Source organism: Lepidochelys kempii, chromosome 3, assembly GCF_965140285.1.
Source record: "Lepidochelys kempii isolate rLepKem1 chromosome 3, rLepKem1.hap1, whole genome shotgun sequence".
Lineage (NCBI taxonomy): Eukaryota > Metazoa > Chordata > Testudines > Cheloniidae > Lepidochelys > Lepidochelys kempii.
Genome location: NC_136382.1, coordinates 104,270,677 through 104,291,413, shown reverse-complemented (window position 1 = coordinate 104,291,413; position 20,737 = coordinate 104,270,677). Strand labels below are relative to the sequence as shown.

Below are 20,737 nucleotides of genomic sequence, written 5' to 3'. Positions count from 1 at the left end.
ACTAATGTATGGTTAATATGATAAAAGCCATATTGAATATTATATATTGTATCTCATAAATGAGTTGGAGATGAGTTTAGAGACGCTTAAGTTTCATGGTTACCAAATATACCTCTCCTAGATGAGTTAAGATTAGTAGTCATGCGAAAGTGCAGTATACTTCTGCAGGGGCAGGAATGCAGGTCACTTGAGATTTCAGAAGAGACCACAAATTCTGCTCTCCTTGTTGCAGAGTGCTATAATGATGGTCCTTTGAAAAAGACGTGGTGAGGGTCTAATGGAAATAGTACTGGGAGAATAAAAGCAGCATCAAATTTAAGATGTGCATTCATTTGCTTGAAAAAAAAAGTTAAAATATCTTTTTTTAAGAGAGAAGGAAAGAGGAAAAAGTTATAGATGCCAAAAACATTTGAAGTGAGTGTGAGATGAAAGAAATAGAGGTTGAATGAGATTTCTCATAAGTTTGAAACTGTTTTATAATTTAGCACAATCTGTTGTGGGTGAAAATGTCACTTCCAAATGCCCATAGTTGATTCTCCCATTAAAATATCTTAGTCCCTTTCACACTGGTTATATGCCGGCGCATATGTGCACACTAGTTGTTCTGAGTTGTAGTATGTACTTTTCAGCATGCAAAAAAATCCAGGAGAATCTGGTTTCTCCTTTAATAAATTAGGCAATTGACACCTTCACTATTTCAGTAGCACTGACAAATGCCTTGTATCAGTTCAGTTACTCTGAGGGAGCTGCTTTCGGTATACTGGAGAAAAATAGTTTCATCATAATTATTCAATTCTAAATCTACCGTCAGCAAATGCTTCTAAATTTGGAGAAACCTGCCAAAGGTTTATAGTTTTGCTATTTGAATTACATCAAACTTTCCAGGTACTGGTACATCCAAGTTTGAGCACACTTGTAGCATTGCTAAAATGTTAATGTTATTCCATTTATTTCAGTGAAAAGATAATGAATAATGGCAGCAAAGTGCTGTTAAGAACCAGCAGTGAAAAGGTTGATTGTTTCAAATCAGCCAAAAGTGAGCCATTATATTAAAAAAAAAATTCACTTTGAGCATAATAAATCAGAGGTGAAATTCACTGCATCATCTCCATTGTGTAATTTGTAAGGCAGGCAAGCTCAGAATGAGTCCTCATTAACAGCCTTTTTTCTTACCACAAGGAGTTGTCTTTAGTGGGGTGCATATAGCAAAGGAGTTTTAATTAAATCTTCTCCTAAATACCTTTTAATCAATACTGCTAGGAATATTCTCCAACCTCACTTGTATTTTCCCTTGGGAAAACAAAAATTAATATTTATTACATTACACTGTTGTGTTTACAGTATATGACAAATGCTTATTTTGAAAACTATCCTTACCAAAATATTGCATGCTAATGTTAAAATAATTTCTTCTTTTAGAGTGATGACCTTCTGGTTACATCATGTGTGAGAGGAGCAAATAATTCTACACCAGTGCAAGAGAGAGTACGTATTATGCAATTGTTTATTGTTTCAATACCTGCTACACTGTATTTATAATTTTGGAAATATTAATCTACACCACCATCACTCTTCCTCCTCTGACCGTTTTGTAAATCTAGCCCTTTAAAAATGCCTGGAAACTAAACATTTTGGGTGAGGGACATGTTTTTGTTTGTTTGTTTTATCCAGAACAGATTTTTTTTGATTTCCTGAAAGTTTTTGGAATTTTGGGGTCTGGTTCAACCCAAATCATATTTTTTTTTCTGCCAGTGAACCAAAAAATCAGTTATTTGCCCAGCTGTAGTCCAGATATCCAGTAACTTCCACTTTTATTTTTAATCAGTGATTCCCTAATTTCCCTAAACCAATCACAATACAAAATACAATGGTACCTAAATTTTGATTTGCCTTGCTTTTCTTTTAAGATTGTTGTAAGTTTGTCATGTCATTAGATTTTTGTAATTTTTTTCAGATATTGAACATCCACTGAACATTTTACTATAAGAGATTGCAAAAATACACAGCACTTTCCGGTCTGCCTTTCATTTTGTGCATTTTGTTGAATATTTACCTCAAGTTTATGTTCCTTTTACCTTAAGTGACCTATTGGTTTTCACAGTATTATCTCCAAGGAGTCCTTTCATTTCTCAATTAGTTGGTATTCTCAGAGCACCGCTTGCTGGATGTGATCGTGTAAGCTGCATCCAACTAAATTTTACACTGGCAGTGTTGGTTTTGATCATATTATTGTGTTTCCTGATTTGGAGAGGAGAGGTATAATTGAGAGGGATGTATTCAGTTACTCAGTTTCTTTGGTCCTTTAGATATGTTAGTGGCAGCTAAGTGAAAGTTTGGATAGATTCCTGTCTAATAGTAGCTGAGCTGATCTTAATGCTTTGAGGCTGGCCAAATCACACAGTTCCACACTAAACTTAAGATTATAGAAGCATCCCCTTTTCAATTTATTTAATATCCCTGGTCGCTGTTCGTGATATACGGATATGCTTTGGTGGCAAAAATAGTTTATGTAAAATATAATATAATTATGTTTGGGGAGGGTGGAGATTCATATCTGTTCATACCTCCTCTATTGTTTTTACTCTTTTCTACTCTCTGTTGGCCAAAATGGGACAGAAATCACTCCCTGATCATATAGTTGTGGAAGCTAAATAAGAAATGATCCATGGTATTTTTATTTTCAGGGCAGTTGGAAAGGCTGTGATTGGTGGTTGTGTATTCTATGTATTATGAAAGGTGGGAGAAGCCTATTAAAATTTTTTCTAGTGGCAGTATTGATGTAGCATGTTTCAAAGGCAAATGGCTTTATTATGTAGATAATATGTGGACCCAATATACAAATTGTTTATAACAGATATTTGTTTCAAAACAAAACGTTACAAATAAATGAAAGGATCAAAATAAAGCTTTATAATGAAATTGTTCCATTGGAGTTTTCCATCTAGTAAAACAGTCACATTGTTGAAGTATTTATTCAAACATATATGTTTGGTGTGCGCACACACACACACGCACACACAGAATTGGATCTGAAAGTGGTGTAACAATTCTGAGAAAGTGAATGTACTAAGGGTTGTGTTGTTTTTTTTTGTTTTTGTTTAACAAGTCAATTGCTTATAAAACTAGCAGCTGCTGTTTTGAAGCTAATCTTAGTGTATTGAATGTTCTTAACCATTTCTACAATCCCACAGTCCTTTATCTTGCTTCTCCTGCTGCGTTCCCACCACCCCTGATCCCATTAGCAAAAATTGAGACAGCCTCAGCTTTTACCAAAGTGCAGCTTTGGTTTCAGCTGCTTTTCTGCAAGAGGAAGTGAATGTTGCGCTTTTTTCTCTGTGGCACAGTTGTGATAAAGATGTGGTGGTCTTATCTCTCTTTTAGGTAGTGGCTCTTTATGACTACACAGCGCATCGATCAGATGAGCTAACCATCCATCGCAGTGACATTATCCAAGTGTTATACAAAGATAATGATAACTGGTGGTTTGGCAGCCTAGCAAATGGACAGCAAGGCTATTTTCCAGCTAATTATGTGGCTGGTGAAAGTAAGTTTACTGTTCTCTTCCTGGTATACCAGTATGGGTTTAACTGATGGTCCAAGATTTTACCATGCTATTCTGCTTTATTACTCTGAATACATATGTTTATACAATACACATGACATATCAAGAACTTACTGTGATGCAGAAATTATGTATAAAATAGCATGTTAACATGTAGTACTTTGTACTTTTCAAAAGTATCAACACTGCAGTCTCATGTTCCAGTTCACACAGTATCTTTGCAGTTACCAACCACCTCCTTCCTCACTCACCGCCTCCCCCCGCCCCCCTGCACACAACCACCTGGTTCACATAGTATCTTGGCAGCTCTTTGGGGTTCCCACAGCGTCTAGATAGTTCACAAGCATCTGAGACTTCCACTTGGTAATAGTTCCTGGACTCAGCCATCTCAGGCGCCTAAATATTAACTTACCTGTTGAAGTTATACAACTTTTCCCCACTCTGGTGGAGATGTTTCATTCCCCAATAATTCAGTTCCATTCTAAGGATTTAAAAGAGGAATGCCAGTTAAAACAGCAGTCCCAGGTACAAACTCTGAATTTGCCACTCTGTCCTAGCCATTAAAAACCACGTCTAAAGAACACTGATGCAGCCTGAATCTCAAAACAAAACTAAACTAAAAGCTAATTGTAGAACACAGGGAGCAGCCTAGGGAGCCTCTCTGGCATAGTGTTGCACACCGTGCTGCTAGAGGTTCCCTGCCGGTTCAGCACTTTCCAATTATGGGATATCTGTCTATGTGCTGGAAGCATGGATTCAAGAGCAGAAATCCACTGGGATTATCTCTTCAGAGAATAAGAATTACAGTTATCTAATTTTCTTTTCTAAATAAGTGATGATACTGGTGTTTGGAACATAGAAATTCCCTAACCAGAATAGCCCAAAGGTTGATATCTGGGATCTAATCTTCAGCAGCGGCCTTTACTGCTTGGGAAAGGTGAAAAATAAATCTCAGAAAAAACTTAGAGAGCTGTGCAAAATAACTTCAGGAGATCTGTCCTTACCTCATCGGGTGACCCTCTTTTATACTATTCGGTTGTATTATACATTACTAGCAGTGAGCATGGTACTTTTTTGATAGCCTTTGAAATATAGTTGTTATGACCACACATGCTACTTTTTACTCATTTAAACGTTTAATCCTTTTTTAATATTTGCTGAGCATTTATGATTGTAGTGGTCATAACTATGCTAAAGTAAATAATCATGCTAAAGACTAGTGTTTATTGGAAAATTTTAATTAAAAAAGGAAAAGTTCTAATGAAAAAAATTGGTGAAAAATATTTTCTGACTGGTGAAGCTAATGTCTCAGTATTAACTATATAATAATAATATCACTGCCATTCACATTTTTATTAACTGCATTCTTTATTACATAATTTTCATGACAAACATAATGGTGAATTGAATCATGTGTTATATTTTTAGCTGAATATGAAAAGGAACAGTCTTCTGGATTAGTACCAGATTCTACTCCTCTTCTACACAGTGAACAAACAGAAGCAGAAGTAAGATATCCAGTTCCACATGAGGTAATTATTTGAGAGGAGGGGACCATAAACTGTAGAATATGGATTTTAATTTTCCTGCCTTGTTTGATAAAATACAGAACATTCAGAATCTTTCCCTAGGCAAACAACTGTGTTTTCAGATGATGTTCTATGCAAATTTGTTGCCTAGATCCAGTTACCCCATGATTTGTCAATTAAATGCTGGGCCTGCTCCTGCTCCCTTTGAAGTCAATAACAAAGCATTATTGAAATGAATGACAAAGCTCCCATTTACTTCAAAGGGGCCAGGAACATAACCATAGGAAAATAGATATTGAAGCATGAGTATGAAGATGAATTTATAGAGAACTATCCCCCTTTGTTACTTTTTAGATATTGGCATTCAGCTTTTAGTCTTGGGCAACACAACATCCACAATGCATGTGTATATATATCTTCAAAATTGTACTCCTTGTTCTTAAAATTTCTTATTTATCAAATGGCTTAGATAAAACCTATGATATAACTGGTGGAAGAAGTTTTCAATCCATGTAATAATTTCCTAATTAGCATACACGTTTGGTACCATAAAGCCTCTTCACCAAACAGAGCAATATGCCACATCCAAACCTTACTTGAGCAACAAACATTTTCATTCAAAAGGAGTTAAGTCCCTCCTCTCAGTCCCTGCTCCCTACAGGTGATATGGGGAGAGGAATCTACACTAACTCAGCCTATTACATTACATGTCTAATTTGGGAGAGTTAAGGACAGAGATGCAGGGAAATCCATAAACAGAAGCAGAATACTGTTTCTTCTGGTCCCTTCCTCTTTCTGCAGGTTCATCGCATTTTCTTTGTTCCAAAGAAACCTATTTTCTATTTAAAATATTTAACACATTTCTGAAATTTACATTTATAGAAGTAATTTTTAATCATTAAACCACTTTATAAGTAAAATAACTCTGTATTGTTCACCAGCAAATATATAGATATCCTACCATAGAGGTATGTTCAGGATCCTGCCTGTACCTATTAGATAAGCATTCCCAAGGTGTATGTTCAACTGGCAAGTTCTCATCATGTTGTGTATCATTGCCTATATATTGCACTCTCTATTATATGTTTGATTCGTTGTGGCATTCTTGTTTCCATGCTTTTGCGCGATGTTAAGGCTTGACAAAGTGAATTCAGGGTGTAGGAACTAGAACAAAGGCACAAATACCTGTCCCAGCTCAAGGTAGAGAAAATGTATTGTATAAGAGGGGAAAGAAATACAGCACTGGTTTAGCACAGAGAAAAGATATGAGAGTATATGGGAAGGATACGTGTAAAGCAGACAGTGTGACTTTCGCATCTCCATACAACGTAGATTAGAACCTTTTAATAAGTGATATTCTCATCCTCTGAAGAAAGGGTGAAAATTACAGTCTTAAACTATAGGATAATTTTTTAGCAAAAGTAAACATACATAATGAATAGTTTTCAGAGTAGCAGCCGTGTTAGCCTGTATCCGCAAAAAGAAAAGGAGGACTTGTGGCACCTTAGAGACTAACAAATTTATTTGAGCAAAAGCTTTCGTGAGCTACAGCTCACCTCATCACAAAAGCTTTTGCTCAAATAAATTTGTTAGTCTCTAAGGTGCCACAAGTACTCCTTTTCTTTTTATAATGAATAAAGGAAACAAGTTTAATTAATATTAGTAAGAATTTTAAAATGATTTTTGAATTGAACATGTTTGTAACCCTCTTCTGTTTGCTTCCACAAATGTTCAGGTAATCAAACTTCACTAACAAATACTTACGAAAAAAATAATTTTAACTTAGAAATTTCAAATATTTTTCCAAAATGAAGTTCAAATTTTGTTTGATTGTAAGATTCAAAATGTATACTGTATTGCTTAGTTAACTAAATCATCTAAACAAAGAAAATATCATGCAGCTTATGTTACCAACATATTGCAAATTTTGAGGTTCAGATATTCACAAAGAGCTGTTTGGAACCTCCTCGTGTAGAAATAACATTTCATGTAGGGGAAGAGAGAAGTGAAATCTAACAAATTATTTATTACAGATTATTCACTCAGCTCTGCTGAAGCCAACAATTATCATAAATCCACTTACTGAATACTTCTAATTATATTTTTGTAAAATTAATCACTATATTGACCAGAAATAATAATTTGAAATATTTCTGCTGCTGCTTTACTTCATAGCTGTTCCACTATAAGACTTTGTGAGAAATGCATAGCCAAAACAGTATTCCAAATTGTAAACAAATTAAATACAAATGTATACTCTCTTTTAAAGCATACTGGCACAAATATAGTAAAAGGTATTATATGACTGAATAGTGAGTAATTTCTGTTTATATAGTCTATAATAGTCTAGACTAGTGTGAATTTTCCCAATATCTGCATTATCATTTTGTTGCTTAATTACACCGATAGACATTTGAAAGCCTTAGCCCATTCCCACCATCTTCTTATTCCAGATGTAGGTAGCTTAATCAGATCATCAGTGTTACCTTTAGAAATTCCGTTTATCAAAGACACACAGAAATTAGAAAGGGAAAAGATCTGTCGTAGTTAGACTTAATAAAGATTATTTTTGTGTTTGTCTTGAGATATTTTTTTTTTATCCAGAGTAAATCTAATTAGATGAATGAATAACAACAACCTTTTGGTATAACAGTGAACATCAATCACAACTAATTTGTAACAAATAGCCAACCTGGTAAAGGAGCACTACCCACAGTCTGAAGGGTCATTTACTTCTTTTTAAGATCATTTTGTTTAAAGGAAATCATTTTTATATCTTTCTAATAATTTCTTCTGTAGTAGTAGTTTCAGTAATATTTTAGGGGAAAATATTTTTGTGTGTGTTTAATCTTTAGATTCTACTCCAAAATTAAATTTACCAAGCATGTACTAATAATGAACAGGGCTTCATTGTGGACCATTCAATGTTCAGTGACTGTCAAAAAAAAATGTTAGTGTATACATATAAAGAATGGGATAAAAATACAGTATTGAGAATATTATACAACCATTATATATCTGATGCCCTCCCTGGAACATTGCATTCCATTCTGGTCATCCTATCTCAAAAATGATACAGCAGAAAGAAAAGGCGTTCAGAGATTTAAAAATTGGTTAAATGGAGAAAATTATGAGTTAGGAGAGTGTGTAAACTATTCAGAAGGTTGTTTGCATTGTTGTTGTTGCCATGTTGGTCCCAGGAATATTTGAGAGACAAGGCGGGTGAGGTAATATCTTTTATTGGGCTAATCCTGTTGGTGAAAGAGACAAACTTTCGAGTTTACATAGAGCTCTTGTTTAGGTCTGAGCTCAGTGTAATCTCAAAAGAGGTAAAAAAGGTAATAACACTGCTCTACTTCTACTCAAGATCCCCCCATTTATGTATCCAAGGATTTAATTAGGCCTTTTGACCACAGCGTCACTCTAGGTGAGCATATTCAGATGAGTATCTACCAAGTCCCCCAAATCTTTTTCAGAGTCACTCCTTCCCAGAATAGAGTCCCCCATCCTGTAAATATGGCCTAAACCATAATACCTCAGGACATCGGCCAACCACTAACTAGGGAATCTTAGAAAGAAATTTCCTTATGGGCAGGTTATGCTTTAACTGTTGTTCCTGGAGTTTTTTGCACTCTCCTCTGAAGCCTTTGGTAGTGACCGCTGTCAGAGAGAGGATATTGGACTAGATTGTCCACAGCTTGATGTCCTGAACTAGTATGGAAATCCCGATATAATAGCAAGTACACAGCAGTTATTCTGGCTGCTACTTTTATTTTTTCCCCTAAACTTTCTAAAGAAGTCAATAAATATAGCCTTTATTAGAGAAAATCAAATAGTGCTAATTATTTTTCATGGGAAATTTTGGGAAAAAAGTATTTTTAAATATTCTATGAATTTCACCCCAAAACAAATAAAAACAAAAAACTAACAAACAAAAAATTACCAACATTATGTGACATTTTTTGACATTTGACTATTCATTGAAATGTTTGTTACGCTTTGATTTTTTTTTTCACTGAAAACTAGAAAAATATGATCAAAACTATTGGGGGGGGCCAAAAAACCACCTAAGATAAAAAATGTTTAGACAGAGTTTTGACCAACTCTACCATTTATGTGCTTTGTTATGAGCTTTTTGAGAAATGCTCAAATATATAAGGTTTCAGAGTAGCAGCTGTGTTAGTCTGTATTCACAAAAAGAAAAGGAGGACTTGTGGCACCTTAGAGACTAACAAATTTATTTGAGCATAAGCTTATGCTCTAAGGTGCCTCAAATATATAAGTTAATTCTGATTACAAGTATCGTGAATATGAGAGTTGTCATACGTGTGATTGTTCTCTGATATTTTTAAGTCCTAACTGACTGACTGGCTGAACCTTCAAAAAAAAGCAGATGACGATTAATGTGGTTTGGGTCACACAAGATTGCACATATGGCTAAACCCTTCAAAAAAAAGATACTGTTGAGATGGTTTGGTTACAATCAGGACCAGCTCTAGGCACGAGCAAATGCTTGGGGCGGCACAATTCCAGCCATCCTTTTTTTTTTTTTTTTTTTTTTTTTTTTTGCTTGGGACGGCAAAAAACCTAGAGCCGGCCCTGATTACAATCATCAGTCTGAGCTCTAGACTTTTATAATGAACTAATACAATCACATCAGTGGCAAAGTATGTTACTTCTTAGAGACCACTTTGGGTCCTGCGAATACGGACCATTTTTTTGCAGTCTACGATCCACTAGTGTTTTTTGGGAGGGTATCATCACTTTCTACTATTCACTTTGTATATATAATCTAACAACTTGATGCAAAACTTTGTTCTCCTGCCTTTTGAATTACTTAACTCCTGAGCCACAAAATTAGCTCATATTCATCTTTACTTACAACATACATCTAACTGCCAATATAAAATTCTATCAGAATCTTCATGGCCTACAGTTCCAGGGCTCTTTTTATCAAACAAAGTTTAAAATTTAGTTAGGAGCCCCTTTTGTTATAAACACTTTTGAACTTGCTCTGTTCTTGTGGGAGGAGAGGGGCAGTACTAATCATTCTCTAAATCTATGTTAGTGTTATTCTGAAAGTTAATTATGTGAGGTTGACCAGAGCCTAGGATAAGCACTTTCTATGTTTATAAATCTAAATAAACATGAATAATACTCTTCCCTTCCCCACCACCAGAAGCAGGTATTGCCATCAACTCTCTAAGGCCCCAGTCTTGCAATTGAGTCCATGTGGGCTGACCCCTGAAGTCTCTGGGGCTCTTCATGGTGTAGGGTCCATCCTCCTGGGTGCATTTGCAGATAGGGCTTAGTGTATCAGGCCTCCTAACTGAGAGTGATTGGAAACATTATTCAAGACTATTTTGACATATTATGGCTAGAGTTTTTCACTGAATTTCATCAAAAATAGAATATAATCCTCCCTCCCTTGTGCCTTTTCTCAGCTGAACAAGGAAGGACCTCCATGACTTAACTTCATGGCCTTTCTAACATTCATCTTTAAACAGAACAAAAGATTTGGAAGTTCATGGAAGTTGTTCATGCATTTTGAAGAGCCAAAGAAGAGGCTGAAGCCCCACAAAAATGTGTTATCCAATCAGATCAGAATGTGTTTCAATAATGCAAGGTCCAGCCTTGTCCAGTACTCTTAAAATTCTGTTCTTCTAGAAGCAATGCCGCCTCCTGGACTGAAAGAGACAGTGCTTCCCTAGAATAGATCTGCAAAGCTTCTGAGTGATCTTGCACACAGATTACCACTAGACATTGTGTACGATAGACACACCTCAGCAAATCCAGTTCTTGAGAGAATAGTTACATCTCTTGTTCTTGGGAAAATAGTCATACTGTTTTCTGAAAGAAATTATACTAAGATCCATCCAGAGAGGACAGACATTTTTTGTTATCTGTAAATGGTATTTCTCTGATGGACAAGATAAGACCCTAACATACTCCACCTTTTTGTTTTTGATCTGTTATGATGCTATTCAATTCTCTTGTCATGCTGAAATGTCTCTATTCAAAAGCAGCCACTATTACTAACATTTAATTTGCACTTTTCCAGTTAGATTAACACAGAGTTCCACATCTCCACTGTGTTTGAAGCCCTGTGCTTTACTAGACATCCAAAACTGAACTGATAGTTTCAGAAATATATATGCCAGGGTAAGTCTAATTTTAAAACATCAGCTGTCTATAAAAGTAATTTTGGGCCATACTAAATCCCAATAAAGAGACCAGAGGGGAAAGAAAACTCCACAGGATTCACCTTACAGAGTTTCCAGCCAATTGTCCATTCAATGGGGAAGTGTTTGGAGAAATAAGGCAGAATTAGCAGGAAATGGTGACATGGACTCCTCCCAACCTTGTCTCCAAAACTCATGACAGCATTTTCCACAGGAGCCATCTACATGCTTCTAGGCAGGAAGAGTATATTGCCATGGAGAGAAAAACTTCTTCCCCTTCCAAGCAGGCATGGAGGGATCTGCACTCAGAGGACCCCCGCACACACTTAGATCTCTGGGAGATGCTCTAGGTCACAATCTGCAACTCATAAAACTTAAACTGTAGTTTAGGGGAGGAAGGGATTGTCTTATAATTGAGTATAGGTTTGTGATCCAGGAGACCTAGGTCCTCTTATTTAAGTCTGTGTTACTGGCTTTCTGTGTGACCTTGGGAAAGTATCTTACTTCTGTTGCCCCATCTGCATTATTGGGACAAAAATACCTACCACAGAGATGTTACAAGGCCAATTAGATTGGAAGGCATTTTTGATCCTGGAATGGAAGGTGTTATAGAAGTGCAAAGTATTTTTTTATTATTATTCCATCATACTAGACTGGGGATGATCTTCATATACCTGCTAGTGAACAAATGGCCACATCATTAGATTAAAAAGTAAATAAAAGGAAAAAATACCCCTTTACAGTTGATACTAATTGGCAGTTCTATTGGCAATCTCTGTCAAAAGGCAAAGGATTAAAAGGGCGTGGAGACACTGGTTGAGGAAGGGCACAATGAGGGAACTTGCTGTCTGTATCATATGGTATGTGTTCTGTGGATAGAAAAACTTCAGACACCTGTGTTACCAATCTGACATCAAGAAAATCTCGGCCCTAGCAATTACAAATTAGCCGTTTGATTGTTGGAATCTGGATTACCTTGAATCACTAATACTAAGTATGTTAGAATGTTGGACACAATGAGTCTCAATTGACTTCAAGTTATGAAGGAAAATTGCTTTTAATGGCCTATGACGAATGAAGGGAGTCTTTCTTATAGTCGGGGCTGGTAGCACCACCTATTATTAAGGTTGCCTAAAACTTCCCAATGAATTTAACAGGCAGCAGGTTTAAAACAAACATAAGCAAGTACTTCATCACACAACGCACAGTCAACCTGTGGAACTCGTTGCCAGGGGATGTTGTGAAGGCCAAAAGTATAACTGATTTCAAAAAAAGTTAGATAAGTTAATGGAGCATAGGTACATCAGTGGCTATTAGCCAAGATGGTCAGGAACACAATCCCATGCACTGGGTGTCCCTGAACTTCTGACTGCCAGACACTGGGACTAGAAAACAAGGGATGGATTACTCATAATTGCCCTGTTCTCTTTATTCCCTCTGAAGCATCTAGCATTGGCAACTGTCAGAAGCCAGGATAATGAGGTAGATGGACAATTGGTCTAACCCAGTATAGCCATTATTATGTTCCCATTATAAGACCTTGTTTTCAGTTGTTTATGACTTTGCCAAACTTTAGCTGTTTGGGTTGAAATTTTCTGAGGATGTCCTCTTCAGGCTGAAATTTTTTATTTATTTATTTATTCATTTTACTTCAGCCAGCACAGTTCAGTCATTTCTACCAACAAGGAGAATGAGGCTAAGGAAAAATATATTATTTTGCCCATGTTAAAAATTGCTTAGTAGAGACTTGCTAGAGCTTAACAGCTAAAACCTCAGATGATTCCATCTTCACTGAGTATGCTTGAGACGCTCACAGCTCCTTGTGCTGACCAGCCTATGCATGCATTATCCCCACAGAGCAACAGAGAATATACTCCAGCCCAGGGCTGTGGAGGCTTAGAAGGACTTTCCCTGTAATGGCTGCTCCCCGCTGCTCTGACCTATGGTGGAGTTGAGCACTGGAACTGAAAAGCATCCTGTGCTCTCGGTGACCCTCTGTTGGCACGTAGGCCATGAGAAAAAGAAAACTGTCTGATTCAAATGAAAAGGGGACAAAAGCCAAACTGTGTGGAGGGAGGAAATAGTTTGGGACAAGAAGTCTGATAAGACTGGGACAGAATCATAGGGTTAGAAGGGACCACAAGGGTTTCTAATCCAACCCCCTGCCAAGATACAGGATTTGTTGTGCCTGAACCATCCAAGACAGATGGCTATCCAGCCTCCTTTTGTAAACCTCCAGTGAAGGAGTTTCCACAACCTCCCAAGGCAGTCTGTTCCATTGTCCTACTGTTCTTACAGTTAGGAAGTTTTTCCTAATCTAGATCTGCTGTGCTGTAGTTTGAGCCCATTGCCCCTTGTCCTGCCCTCTGTGGCAAGAGAGAACAATTTTTTTCCGTCTTTTTATGGCAGTCTTTCAAGTGTTTGAAAACCGCTATCAATTTCCTCTTTTCCAAATGAAACATACCCAGTTCTTCTTTGAGTGATTGTTCACGTCCATTCCAATTAGGTGTGTGCGTGCAGTGTGCACGGATGTCGGAAACTTTTTCCCTTAGCAGCTCCCGTCGGGATGGCGGGGGAGCCCCCTAGAGTGGCGCCCTCATGGCGGTGTATCTATTACCCTGCTGGCCCAACCCCCTCTCAGTTCCTTCTTACCATCCATGGCGGTGTTGGAACGTTCTCTCCCTCGTACATAGTTATCAGTTAATTATCAGTAGTTTAGAAATCCTTTGTTTCAGGTGTCTGGAAGCTATTTCCAGCACCAGCCTTGGGCTGCGGGGCATGCTGCAAGCTCAGGGTTTTAAAGCTTGCGGCATGTGCCGGAAGTCTGTGTCCAACAGCGACCCCCCTGACTCCTGCCTCCGGTGTCTGGGAGAGTCTCACCAAGCTGAGTGCTGCAAGATCTGCAAGGCCTTTAAGCCACGCACCAATAAAGAGAGAGACTTTCGCCTTTCATTCAGCTCGAAGCATCCTACCTCCCAGGAGTGCAGAACGAGCTTGCACATTGCCTCAGCAGGTCTTACCACATGCACAAGTGATCAATCAGGTCGGACTCATACAGTCAGTCTTCCAGAAGTGGGGTTATCCCCAGCTAGACCTGTTCGCCACCAAGAGCAACAGTCAGTGCCCTCAGTTCTGCTCTTTCCAAAACCACAGTCTGGGTTCAGCCGCCGATGCATTCTTAATACCATGGGGCGGGAGTCTGAAATATGCATTCCCTCCTATCCCGCTTGTCCACTGGGTCCTCCTCAAAATTCACAGAGACAGGGCGACGTAATCATGATCACCCCGTCTTGGCCCCGTCAGCATTGGTTTACAACCCTTATAGAGTTGTCTGTGGAGGCCCCGATTGCACTGCCCATCCACCGAGACCTGATCACACAGGACCACGGGTGCTTCCTTCGCCCGAACCTGCAATCCCTGCACCTCATGGCGTGGAAACTGTGTGGCTAAATTCCACGGAAGGGTAGTGCTTTTAGTCTGTGAGGCACATTCTCCTCGGCACTAGGAAACCTTCCACTAGGGCGACCTACCTGGCGAAATGGAAAAGGTTTTCCCGTTGGTGTGAACCCAAGCGCCTTCAACCACTCCAGGCTACCATCCCAATTATTCTAGAATACCTCCTACACCTTAAACATCAAGGTCTAGCCCCTTCCTCCAACAGAGTACACCTGGCAGCCATTTCAGCTTTCTATCCAGGGGACTCTGGGCGCTCGGTGTTTTCTAATCCTATAGTGGGACGATTCTTCAAAGGTCCTGAAAGGGTGTTCCTGTATTCTCGCCCCTGTTTCCCAACCTGGAACTTGAACTTGGTCCTCTCCAAACTCATGAGCCCACCATTTGAGCCCCTGGCCTCTTGCCCCCTCCTCTACCTTTCTTGGAAGGTGGTGTTCCTGGTGGCCATTACATCAGCGAGGAGGGTGCCCGAGCTAAGGGCCCTCCACCTCTGAACCACCTTACAGAGTGTTTGATAAGGACAAGGTGCAGCATAGACCTCACCCTAAATTTCTCCCCAAGGTGGTCTCCCAATTCCACATGGGTCAGGACATTTGCTTACCGGTGTTCTTTCCAAAACCGCACACGAGCCCGAGACACCTCAGCCTGCACATCCTGGATGTCTGGAGAGCCATGGCATTCTACATAAAGCAAACAAAACCTTTCCTCAAGTCGACCCAATTGTTTGTCGCCATAGCCAACAGAATGAAGGGTCTTCCTGTTTTGTCCTGGATCACAGACTGCATTCGCACGTGCTATGAGTTGGCCAAGATTCCAGCCCCAGCAATCATGGCCCATTCAACCAGACCACAGGCATCTTCGACAGCCTTTCTGGCTCAGGTCCCTATCCATGAGATCCGCAAAGCTGCCACCTGGTCTTCAGTACACACATTTACAGCCCACTATGCTATTAACCAACAGGCCACGGATGATGCGGCCATCGGCAGAGCTGTTCTCCATTCATTCCATGACTCCTACCCTCCTCCTATGGTAAGCTTGGAAGTCACCTAATTGGAATGGACGTGAACAAACACTCAAAGAAAAGACGGTTACCTATCTTTTCGTAACTGTTGTTCTTCGAGATGTGTTGTTCACATCCATTACAATACCCACCCCCCTTCCCCTCTGTTGGAGTCAACAGCAAGAAGGAACCAAGGGGGGATGTCGGGCCAGCAGGGTAATATATACACTGCCATGAGGGAGCCACTCTAGGGGGCTCCCCTGCCATCCAGAGGGGAGCTGCTAAGGGGAAAAGTTTCCAATGTTTGTGCACACGGCGCGCGCGTGCACCTAATTGTAATGGACGTGAACAATGCATCTCAAAGAACAACAGTTATGAAAAGGTCGGTAACAGTCTTTTCCTTCAGCCTTTGCTCATATGGCTTGTATTCCATCCTTTTGATCATCTTTGTTGTTCACCTCCTTTCCAGTTTCTCCACATCCTTTCTATACACTGCTGACCAAAACTGGACACAATAATTCATTTGAGGTCTAACCAGCACTGAGTAGAGTGGTATTATCACCTCCCATTACTTGAATGCTAGAGCTCTGTTAATGTACCATAAAATTGCATTTGCTTTTTTTGCAACAGCATCGCATTGCTAACTCATGTTGAGGTTGTGATCCACCACAACTCCCAGATTGTTCTCAGCAATGCTGCTGCCAAGCCAGTTATCCCGCATTCTGTATTTGTGCATTTGATTTTTCTCCCCTAAGTGTAGCACCCTACATTTGTGTGTGTTGAATTTCGTTTTGTTGTCTATAGCCCAGTTCTCTAACTTATCAAGATCCCTCTGAACTTTAGCTCTCTCCTCAAAACTGTTGACAATTCTCCTAGCTTTCAGAGTGGTAGCCGTGTTAGTCTGTATCAGCAAAAACAACGAGGAGTCCTTGTGGCACCTTAGAAACTAACAAATCTCCAAATAAATTTGTTAGTCTCTAAGGTGCCACAAGGACTCCTCGTTGTTTCTCCTAGCTTTGTGTCATCAGAAAATTTGATCAGTAGGGGTCTGGCCTGCATTCCATGTTCCCAAATGATTGGGGGAGAGAAACAGTGATTTAGACTTGGGGCAGTGGACTCGGAGCTGGAGGATCAACTGGGACTGGCTGGGCAAAGAGACTGTGAGCCAAGGGGGGAGCAGCTGGGACTGGAAGCTGTGTTAGGGGAGACTGGGAGCTAGTGAAGGAAATGGGGGTAGGACCAGGAGCTATTTGGCTTTTGGGGGGGATAGGAGGAACACTGATGCCAGATGAGGAGATTAGAGTAGGTTCTGGGGAGAGGTGAAGACTGGGACTAGGAACCAGTTGTGGGAAGGAGGTGGCGGCAGGGGAAGGAGAATCTGACAAGGAGCTGTAGTATAGGGGCAGAACTGTCACAGACTGGGCAAAGAGACTGAGACATGGAGTCAGGCCAGGGGAAAATCTGAGATTAGATGAGGAGCCCAGGAAGGAAGACTGGGTCTGGATAGTGGGAGAGGAAACACAGATTGGATGAGGAGCCAAGAGGGGGGAAATGGGTCTGCTGGGCAAGGAGACTTGCACTGGGGTGGCATGAGAGGCCTGAGTAGTGGAGAGTGGGACAAGGTGCCAGGTATGGAGAAGAGAGACTTGGGACAAGGACAGGTTGGAGGGGATGGGACACCAACACAGAAGCTCATTAATTTCTCATGAGCAACAGGGAGACTGATTACAGATTAGCTGTAGCTCACGAAAGCTTATGCTCAAATAAATTTGTTGGTCTCTAAGGTGCCACAAGTACTCCTTTTCTTTTTGCGGATACAGACTAACACGGCTGCTACTCTGAAACCTGTCAGTTTTGAAAGCATTTTGTGGTGACAGTAATAAGATCTTTAATTACATGAGGTTAGTTTGACCTCAGTTGTATGCAAGGTATTGGAACAAATTTTGAAAGAGAAAATAGTTAAGAACATACCAGTATGTGGGATAAAATATCAAATGGTTTTACAAAAGGTAGATCATGACAGACCAGCCTGATCTCTTTCTTTGAGAAGATGGATTGATTTTTATTTTATTTTTTTTAGACAAAAGCAATGCAGTAGATCTAATCTACCTTAATTTCAGTAAGGCATTTGATATAGTTCCACATAGGAAATTATTCGTTAAATTGGAGAAGATGAGGATTAATATATGAATCAAGAGGTGGGTAAGGAACTGGTTAAAGAGAGACTACAATGAGTCATACTGAAAGGTGAACTGTCAGACTGGAGGGAGGTTATTAGAAGAGCTCCTCAATGATCAGTCTTAGGACCAATCTTATTTAACATTTTCATTAATTAATCTTGGCACAAAAAGTGGGAGTGTACTAATAAAATTTGCAGATGATGCAAAGTTGGGAGGTATTGCCAATGTGGAGGAGAAGTGGAATATCACAAGCAGATTTGAATGTCCAAAAAACTGGAGTAATAGAAATAGGATGAACTTTTATAGTGCAAAGTGAAAGGTCATGCAGGTAGGGATTGACAAGAATTTTTCCTATAAACTGGGGATGACTCGGTTGGAAGCGACAGAGGAGGAGAAAGACCTGGGTGTTTTGGTTGATCACAGGATGACTGAGCCACCGATGTGATGCAACCATGAAACAAGCTAATGCAATCGTAGGATGCATCAGGTGAGGTATTGCCAGTTAAGATAGGAAAGTGTTATTACCGTTCTACAAGACACTCGTGAGACCTTTGGTATAATTACATTGCTCAGGGGTGTGAAAAATCCACACCCCTGAGTGACATAATTATGCCGACCGTAACCCCCCATGTAGATAGTGATAGGTAGTTGGGAGAGCTTCTCCAGCTGACATAGCTACCGCCTCCTGTGAAGGTGGAGTATTAAACCAACAAGGGAGCTCTCTCCTGTCGGCTTAAACTAAATTCATCCTATTTCTATCAAACTGGAACATGTGCAGAGAAGGGCTACTAGGGTGATCAGAGGAATGGAAAACCTACCTTAGGGGACTTAAGGCAGTTGAATGCTGCCCTGGGAGAACTGGGTTCTATCCCTGCCTCTGCCAGAGTCCCTTTGTGATGCTAAGCAAGTCACTTAAACCAAACTTTCCAATGGGTGTTCACTCAATGCATGTTCCTTATTTTCTGGGCGCCTGACTTGAGGCTCCAGGGTCTGATTTGCAGACATGCTGAGCACTCACAATTGCAACTGAAATCAATGGGAGCTCTGCTTGAATATATAAAGTGCTATATAACAGTAACATCTCTGAAAAATTAGGTCATAGACATCTCAAATTGGGCACCCAAAATTATTGAATACTTTTGATACTTTAATCTCCCTGTGTCCCAGCGCCCATCTGTAAAATGGGGACACCACCATCTCATCTCAAGGGGTTTGGTGAAGATGAATAAATTAATGTTTATGAGGCACTTGGATCGTATAGTGATGACAACCATAGAAAAGCCAATGAGGAAATTAATCATTCTGACTTTATAGCAGGCTTTGAATAATATGCAGTAAATAAGGCCTAAGGCCACATATTGAACAATGAGGATAAAACAAAATGTTGAATAGCTGCTTATTAAGTGAGCACTGCCCAGCCTGTGCACTGAATGAGGCAGGGGTCCTGTTGGAAAATATCGTATGTGAGCATGTAATGAAAAACTACCCGAATGCATAGGCACAAGGGGGCGGAATTAAAACCTTCATTCTAGCATTTCCTAACCTTTGAGTACTTGACTTTACAACCTTAATAGTGTTCACTATTATTTCTAGAAAAAAACTTAGAAGTATCTTATTGGAATTGTCTGTGATAAGGAGTAGGCTTTAATTAATTATTGATGCTTTCCCCCTTGTTTCTATAAGAAGAATAAAAAATAGCTTATTCCTTAGACAAGTTTTCATTATGTCTTCCTCTGCATGGCCAATAACTTCCTTTCTAAAATAGGAACTGTTCTAGTGTTACATTCCATTTAGAATTTCTGAGATTCTGTAAACAAATCCAGGATCACTCCACTGACAAGTGGGAGTATCTGAGTGTATTTGCATATCCCATCATTATAATCTTTACTAACATGGGATTTATTTGTTTTCTTTGTATCATCAGCTGGTCCTCACCAGCACAGAACCCTTTTAATTCCCCAGGAACGACAGGAAGACCATTCGCGTGCAGATTACTCAGCTTTTAAGTTTAACAAAAATGTGATTTTTAAAAATATGAAGAATACTGTATCAGACAGAAGTATGATAGAGCGTCACTAATCAATACCCGGGGGAAAGGCCCACTGTAGATTGGTGAAGCTTTATACTAGAGAGTTTTGAGTTTGGGGAAGAGACATCAGCATTGAGGGCTAATTAGAATTAATATATATTTATAATGTATTTCAGGGAGTGACCAGGAGGTGATGGGTGTGTTGCCCCATGTCTCATGGAGAACTAGATATTACTCGCACCAATCATGACTCTGGCAGAACCTCATTTGGCTGTGTTTCATTCTGAAAAACTCAACAATCCGTTTTTGGACTAGGTTCGCATTTTGCTGCAGTGCAGTTTAGTCAGGTTCTCCTGTCTTGTAAAGCAACATGTTTGATTGCAATATTAACAGAGTTAGGAGAGAGATTCCATTATTAAAGATTGTCTGTGTTTTCCTTTTTTGAAAATATGGAAGATGAAAAGCCTTAACTTCTTTCATGTGAGAAACTCCAAGAGAGTGACTTGGCCCAGTTCTGACTACAAGAAAAGGGAGTGTAAAAAGGAAAAAATAAACATCAGGAGGGTGTGAACATTGAAAAATGTAGTAATCACTCATAGTTGCACTCCCTTTAATGCACTCCATTGTATATCGTTATCAGACAGTGACAGTATGTTTCCTTCTTTTGTGTGCAGTCCCAAATTTTATATTATGTTAATGTAGATTTATGTGTAAATTCAACACAGAGAGGCTTTTTTCTGTCATAACCAGTACTCTTACACATTCATACACTGACTGGGTATGGTATTTTCTAACACTGTGA

At 39.4% G+C, this 20,737-nt stretch overlaps 1 protein-coding gene across 6 annotated transcripts in view; it reads left to right on the top strand.

Annotated features, from left to right (window-relative positions):
- The window catches only part of AHI1 (Abelson helper integration site 1), a 188,530-nt gene that overhangs the window by 152,115 nt on the left and 15,678 nt on the right, over nt 1-20,737 (top strand). For all 6 annotated transcript variants that reach the window (XM_073337383.2, XM_073337381.2, XM_073337386.2 and 3 more), the window contains 3 exons: nt 1,420-1,485; nt 3,382-3,544; nt 4,991-5,094. In XM_073337383.2, the coding sequence (XP_073193484.1) occupies nt 1,420-1,485; nt 3,382-3,544; nt 4,991-5,094 (333 nt within the window). The remainder of the gene's footprint in view (nt 1-1,419; nt 1,486-3,381; nt 3,545-4,990; nt 5,095-20,737) is intronic.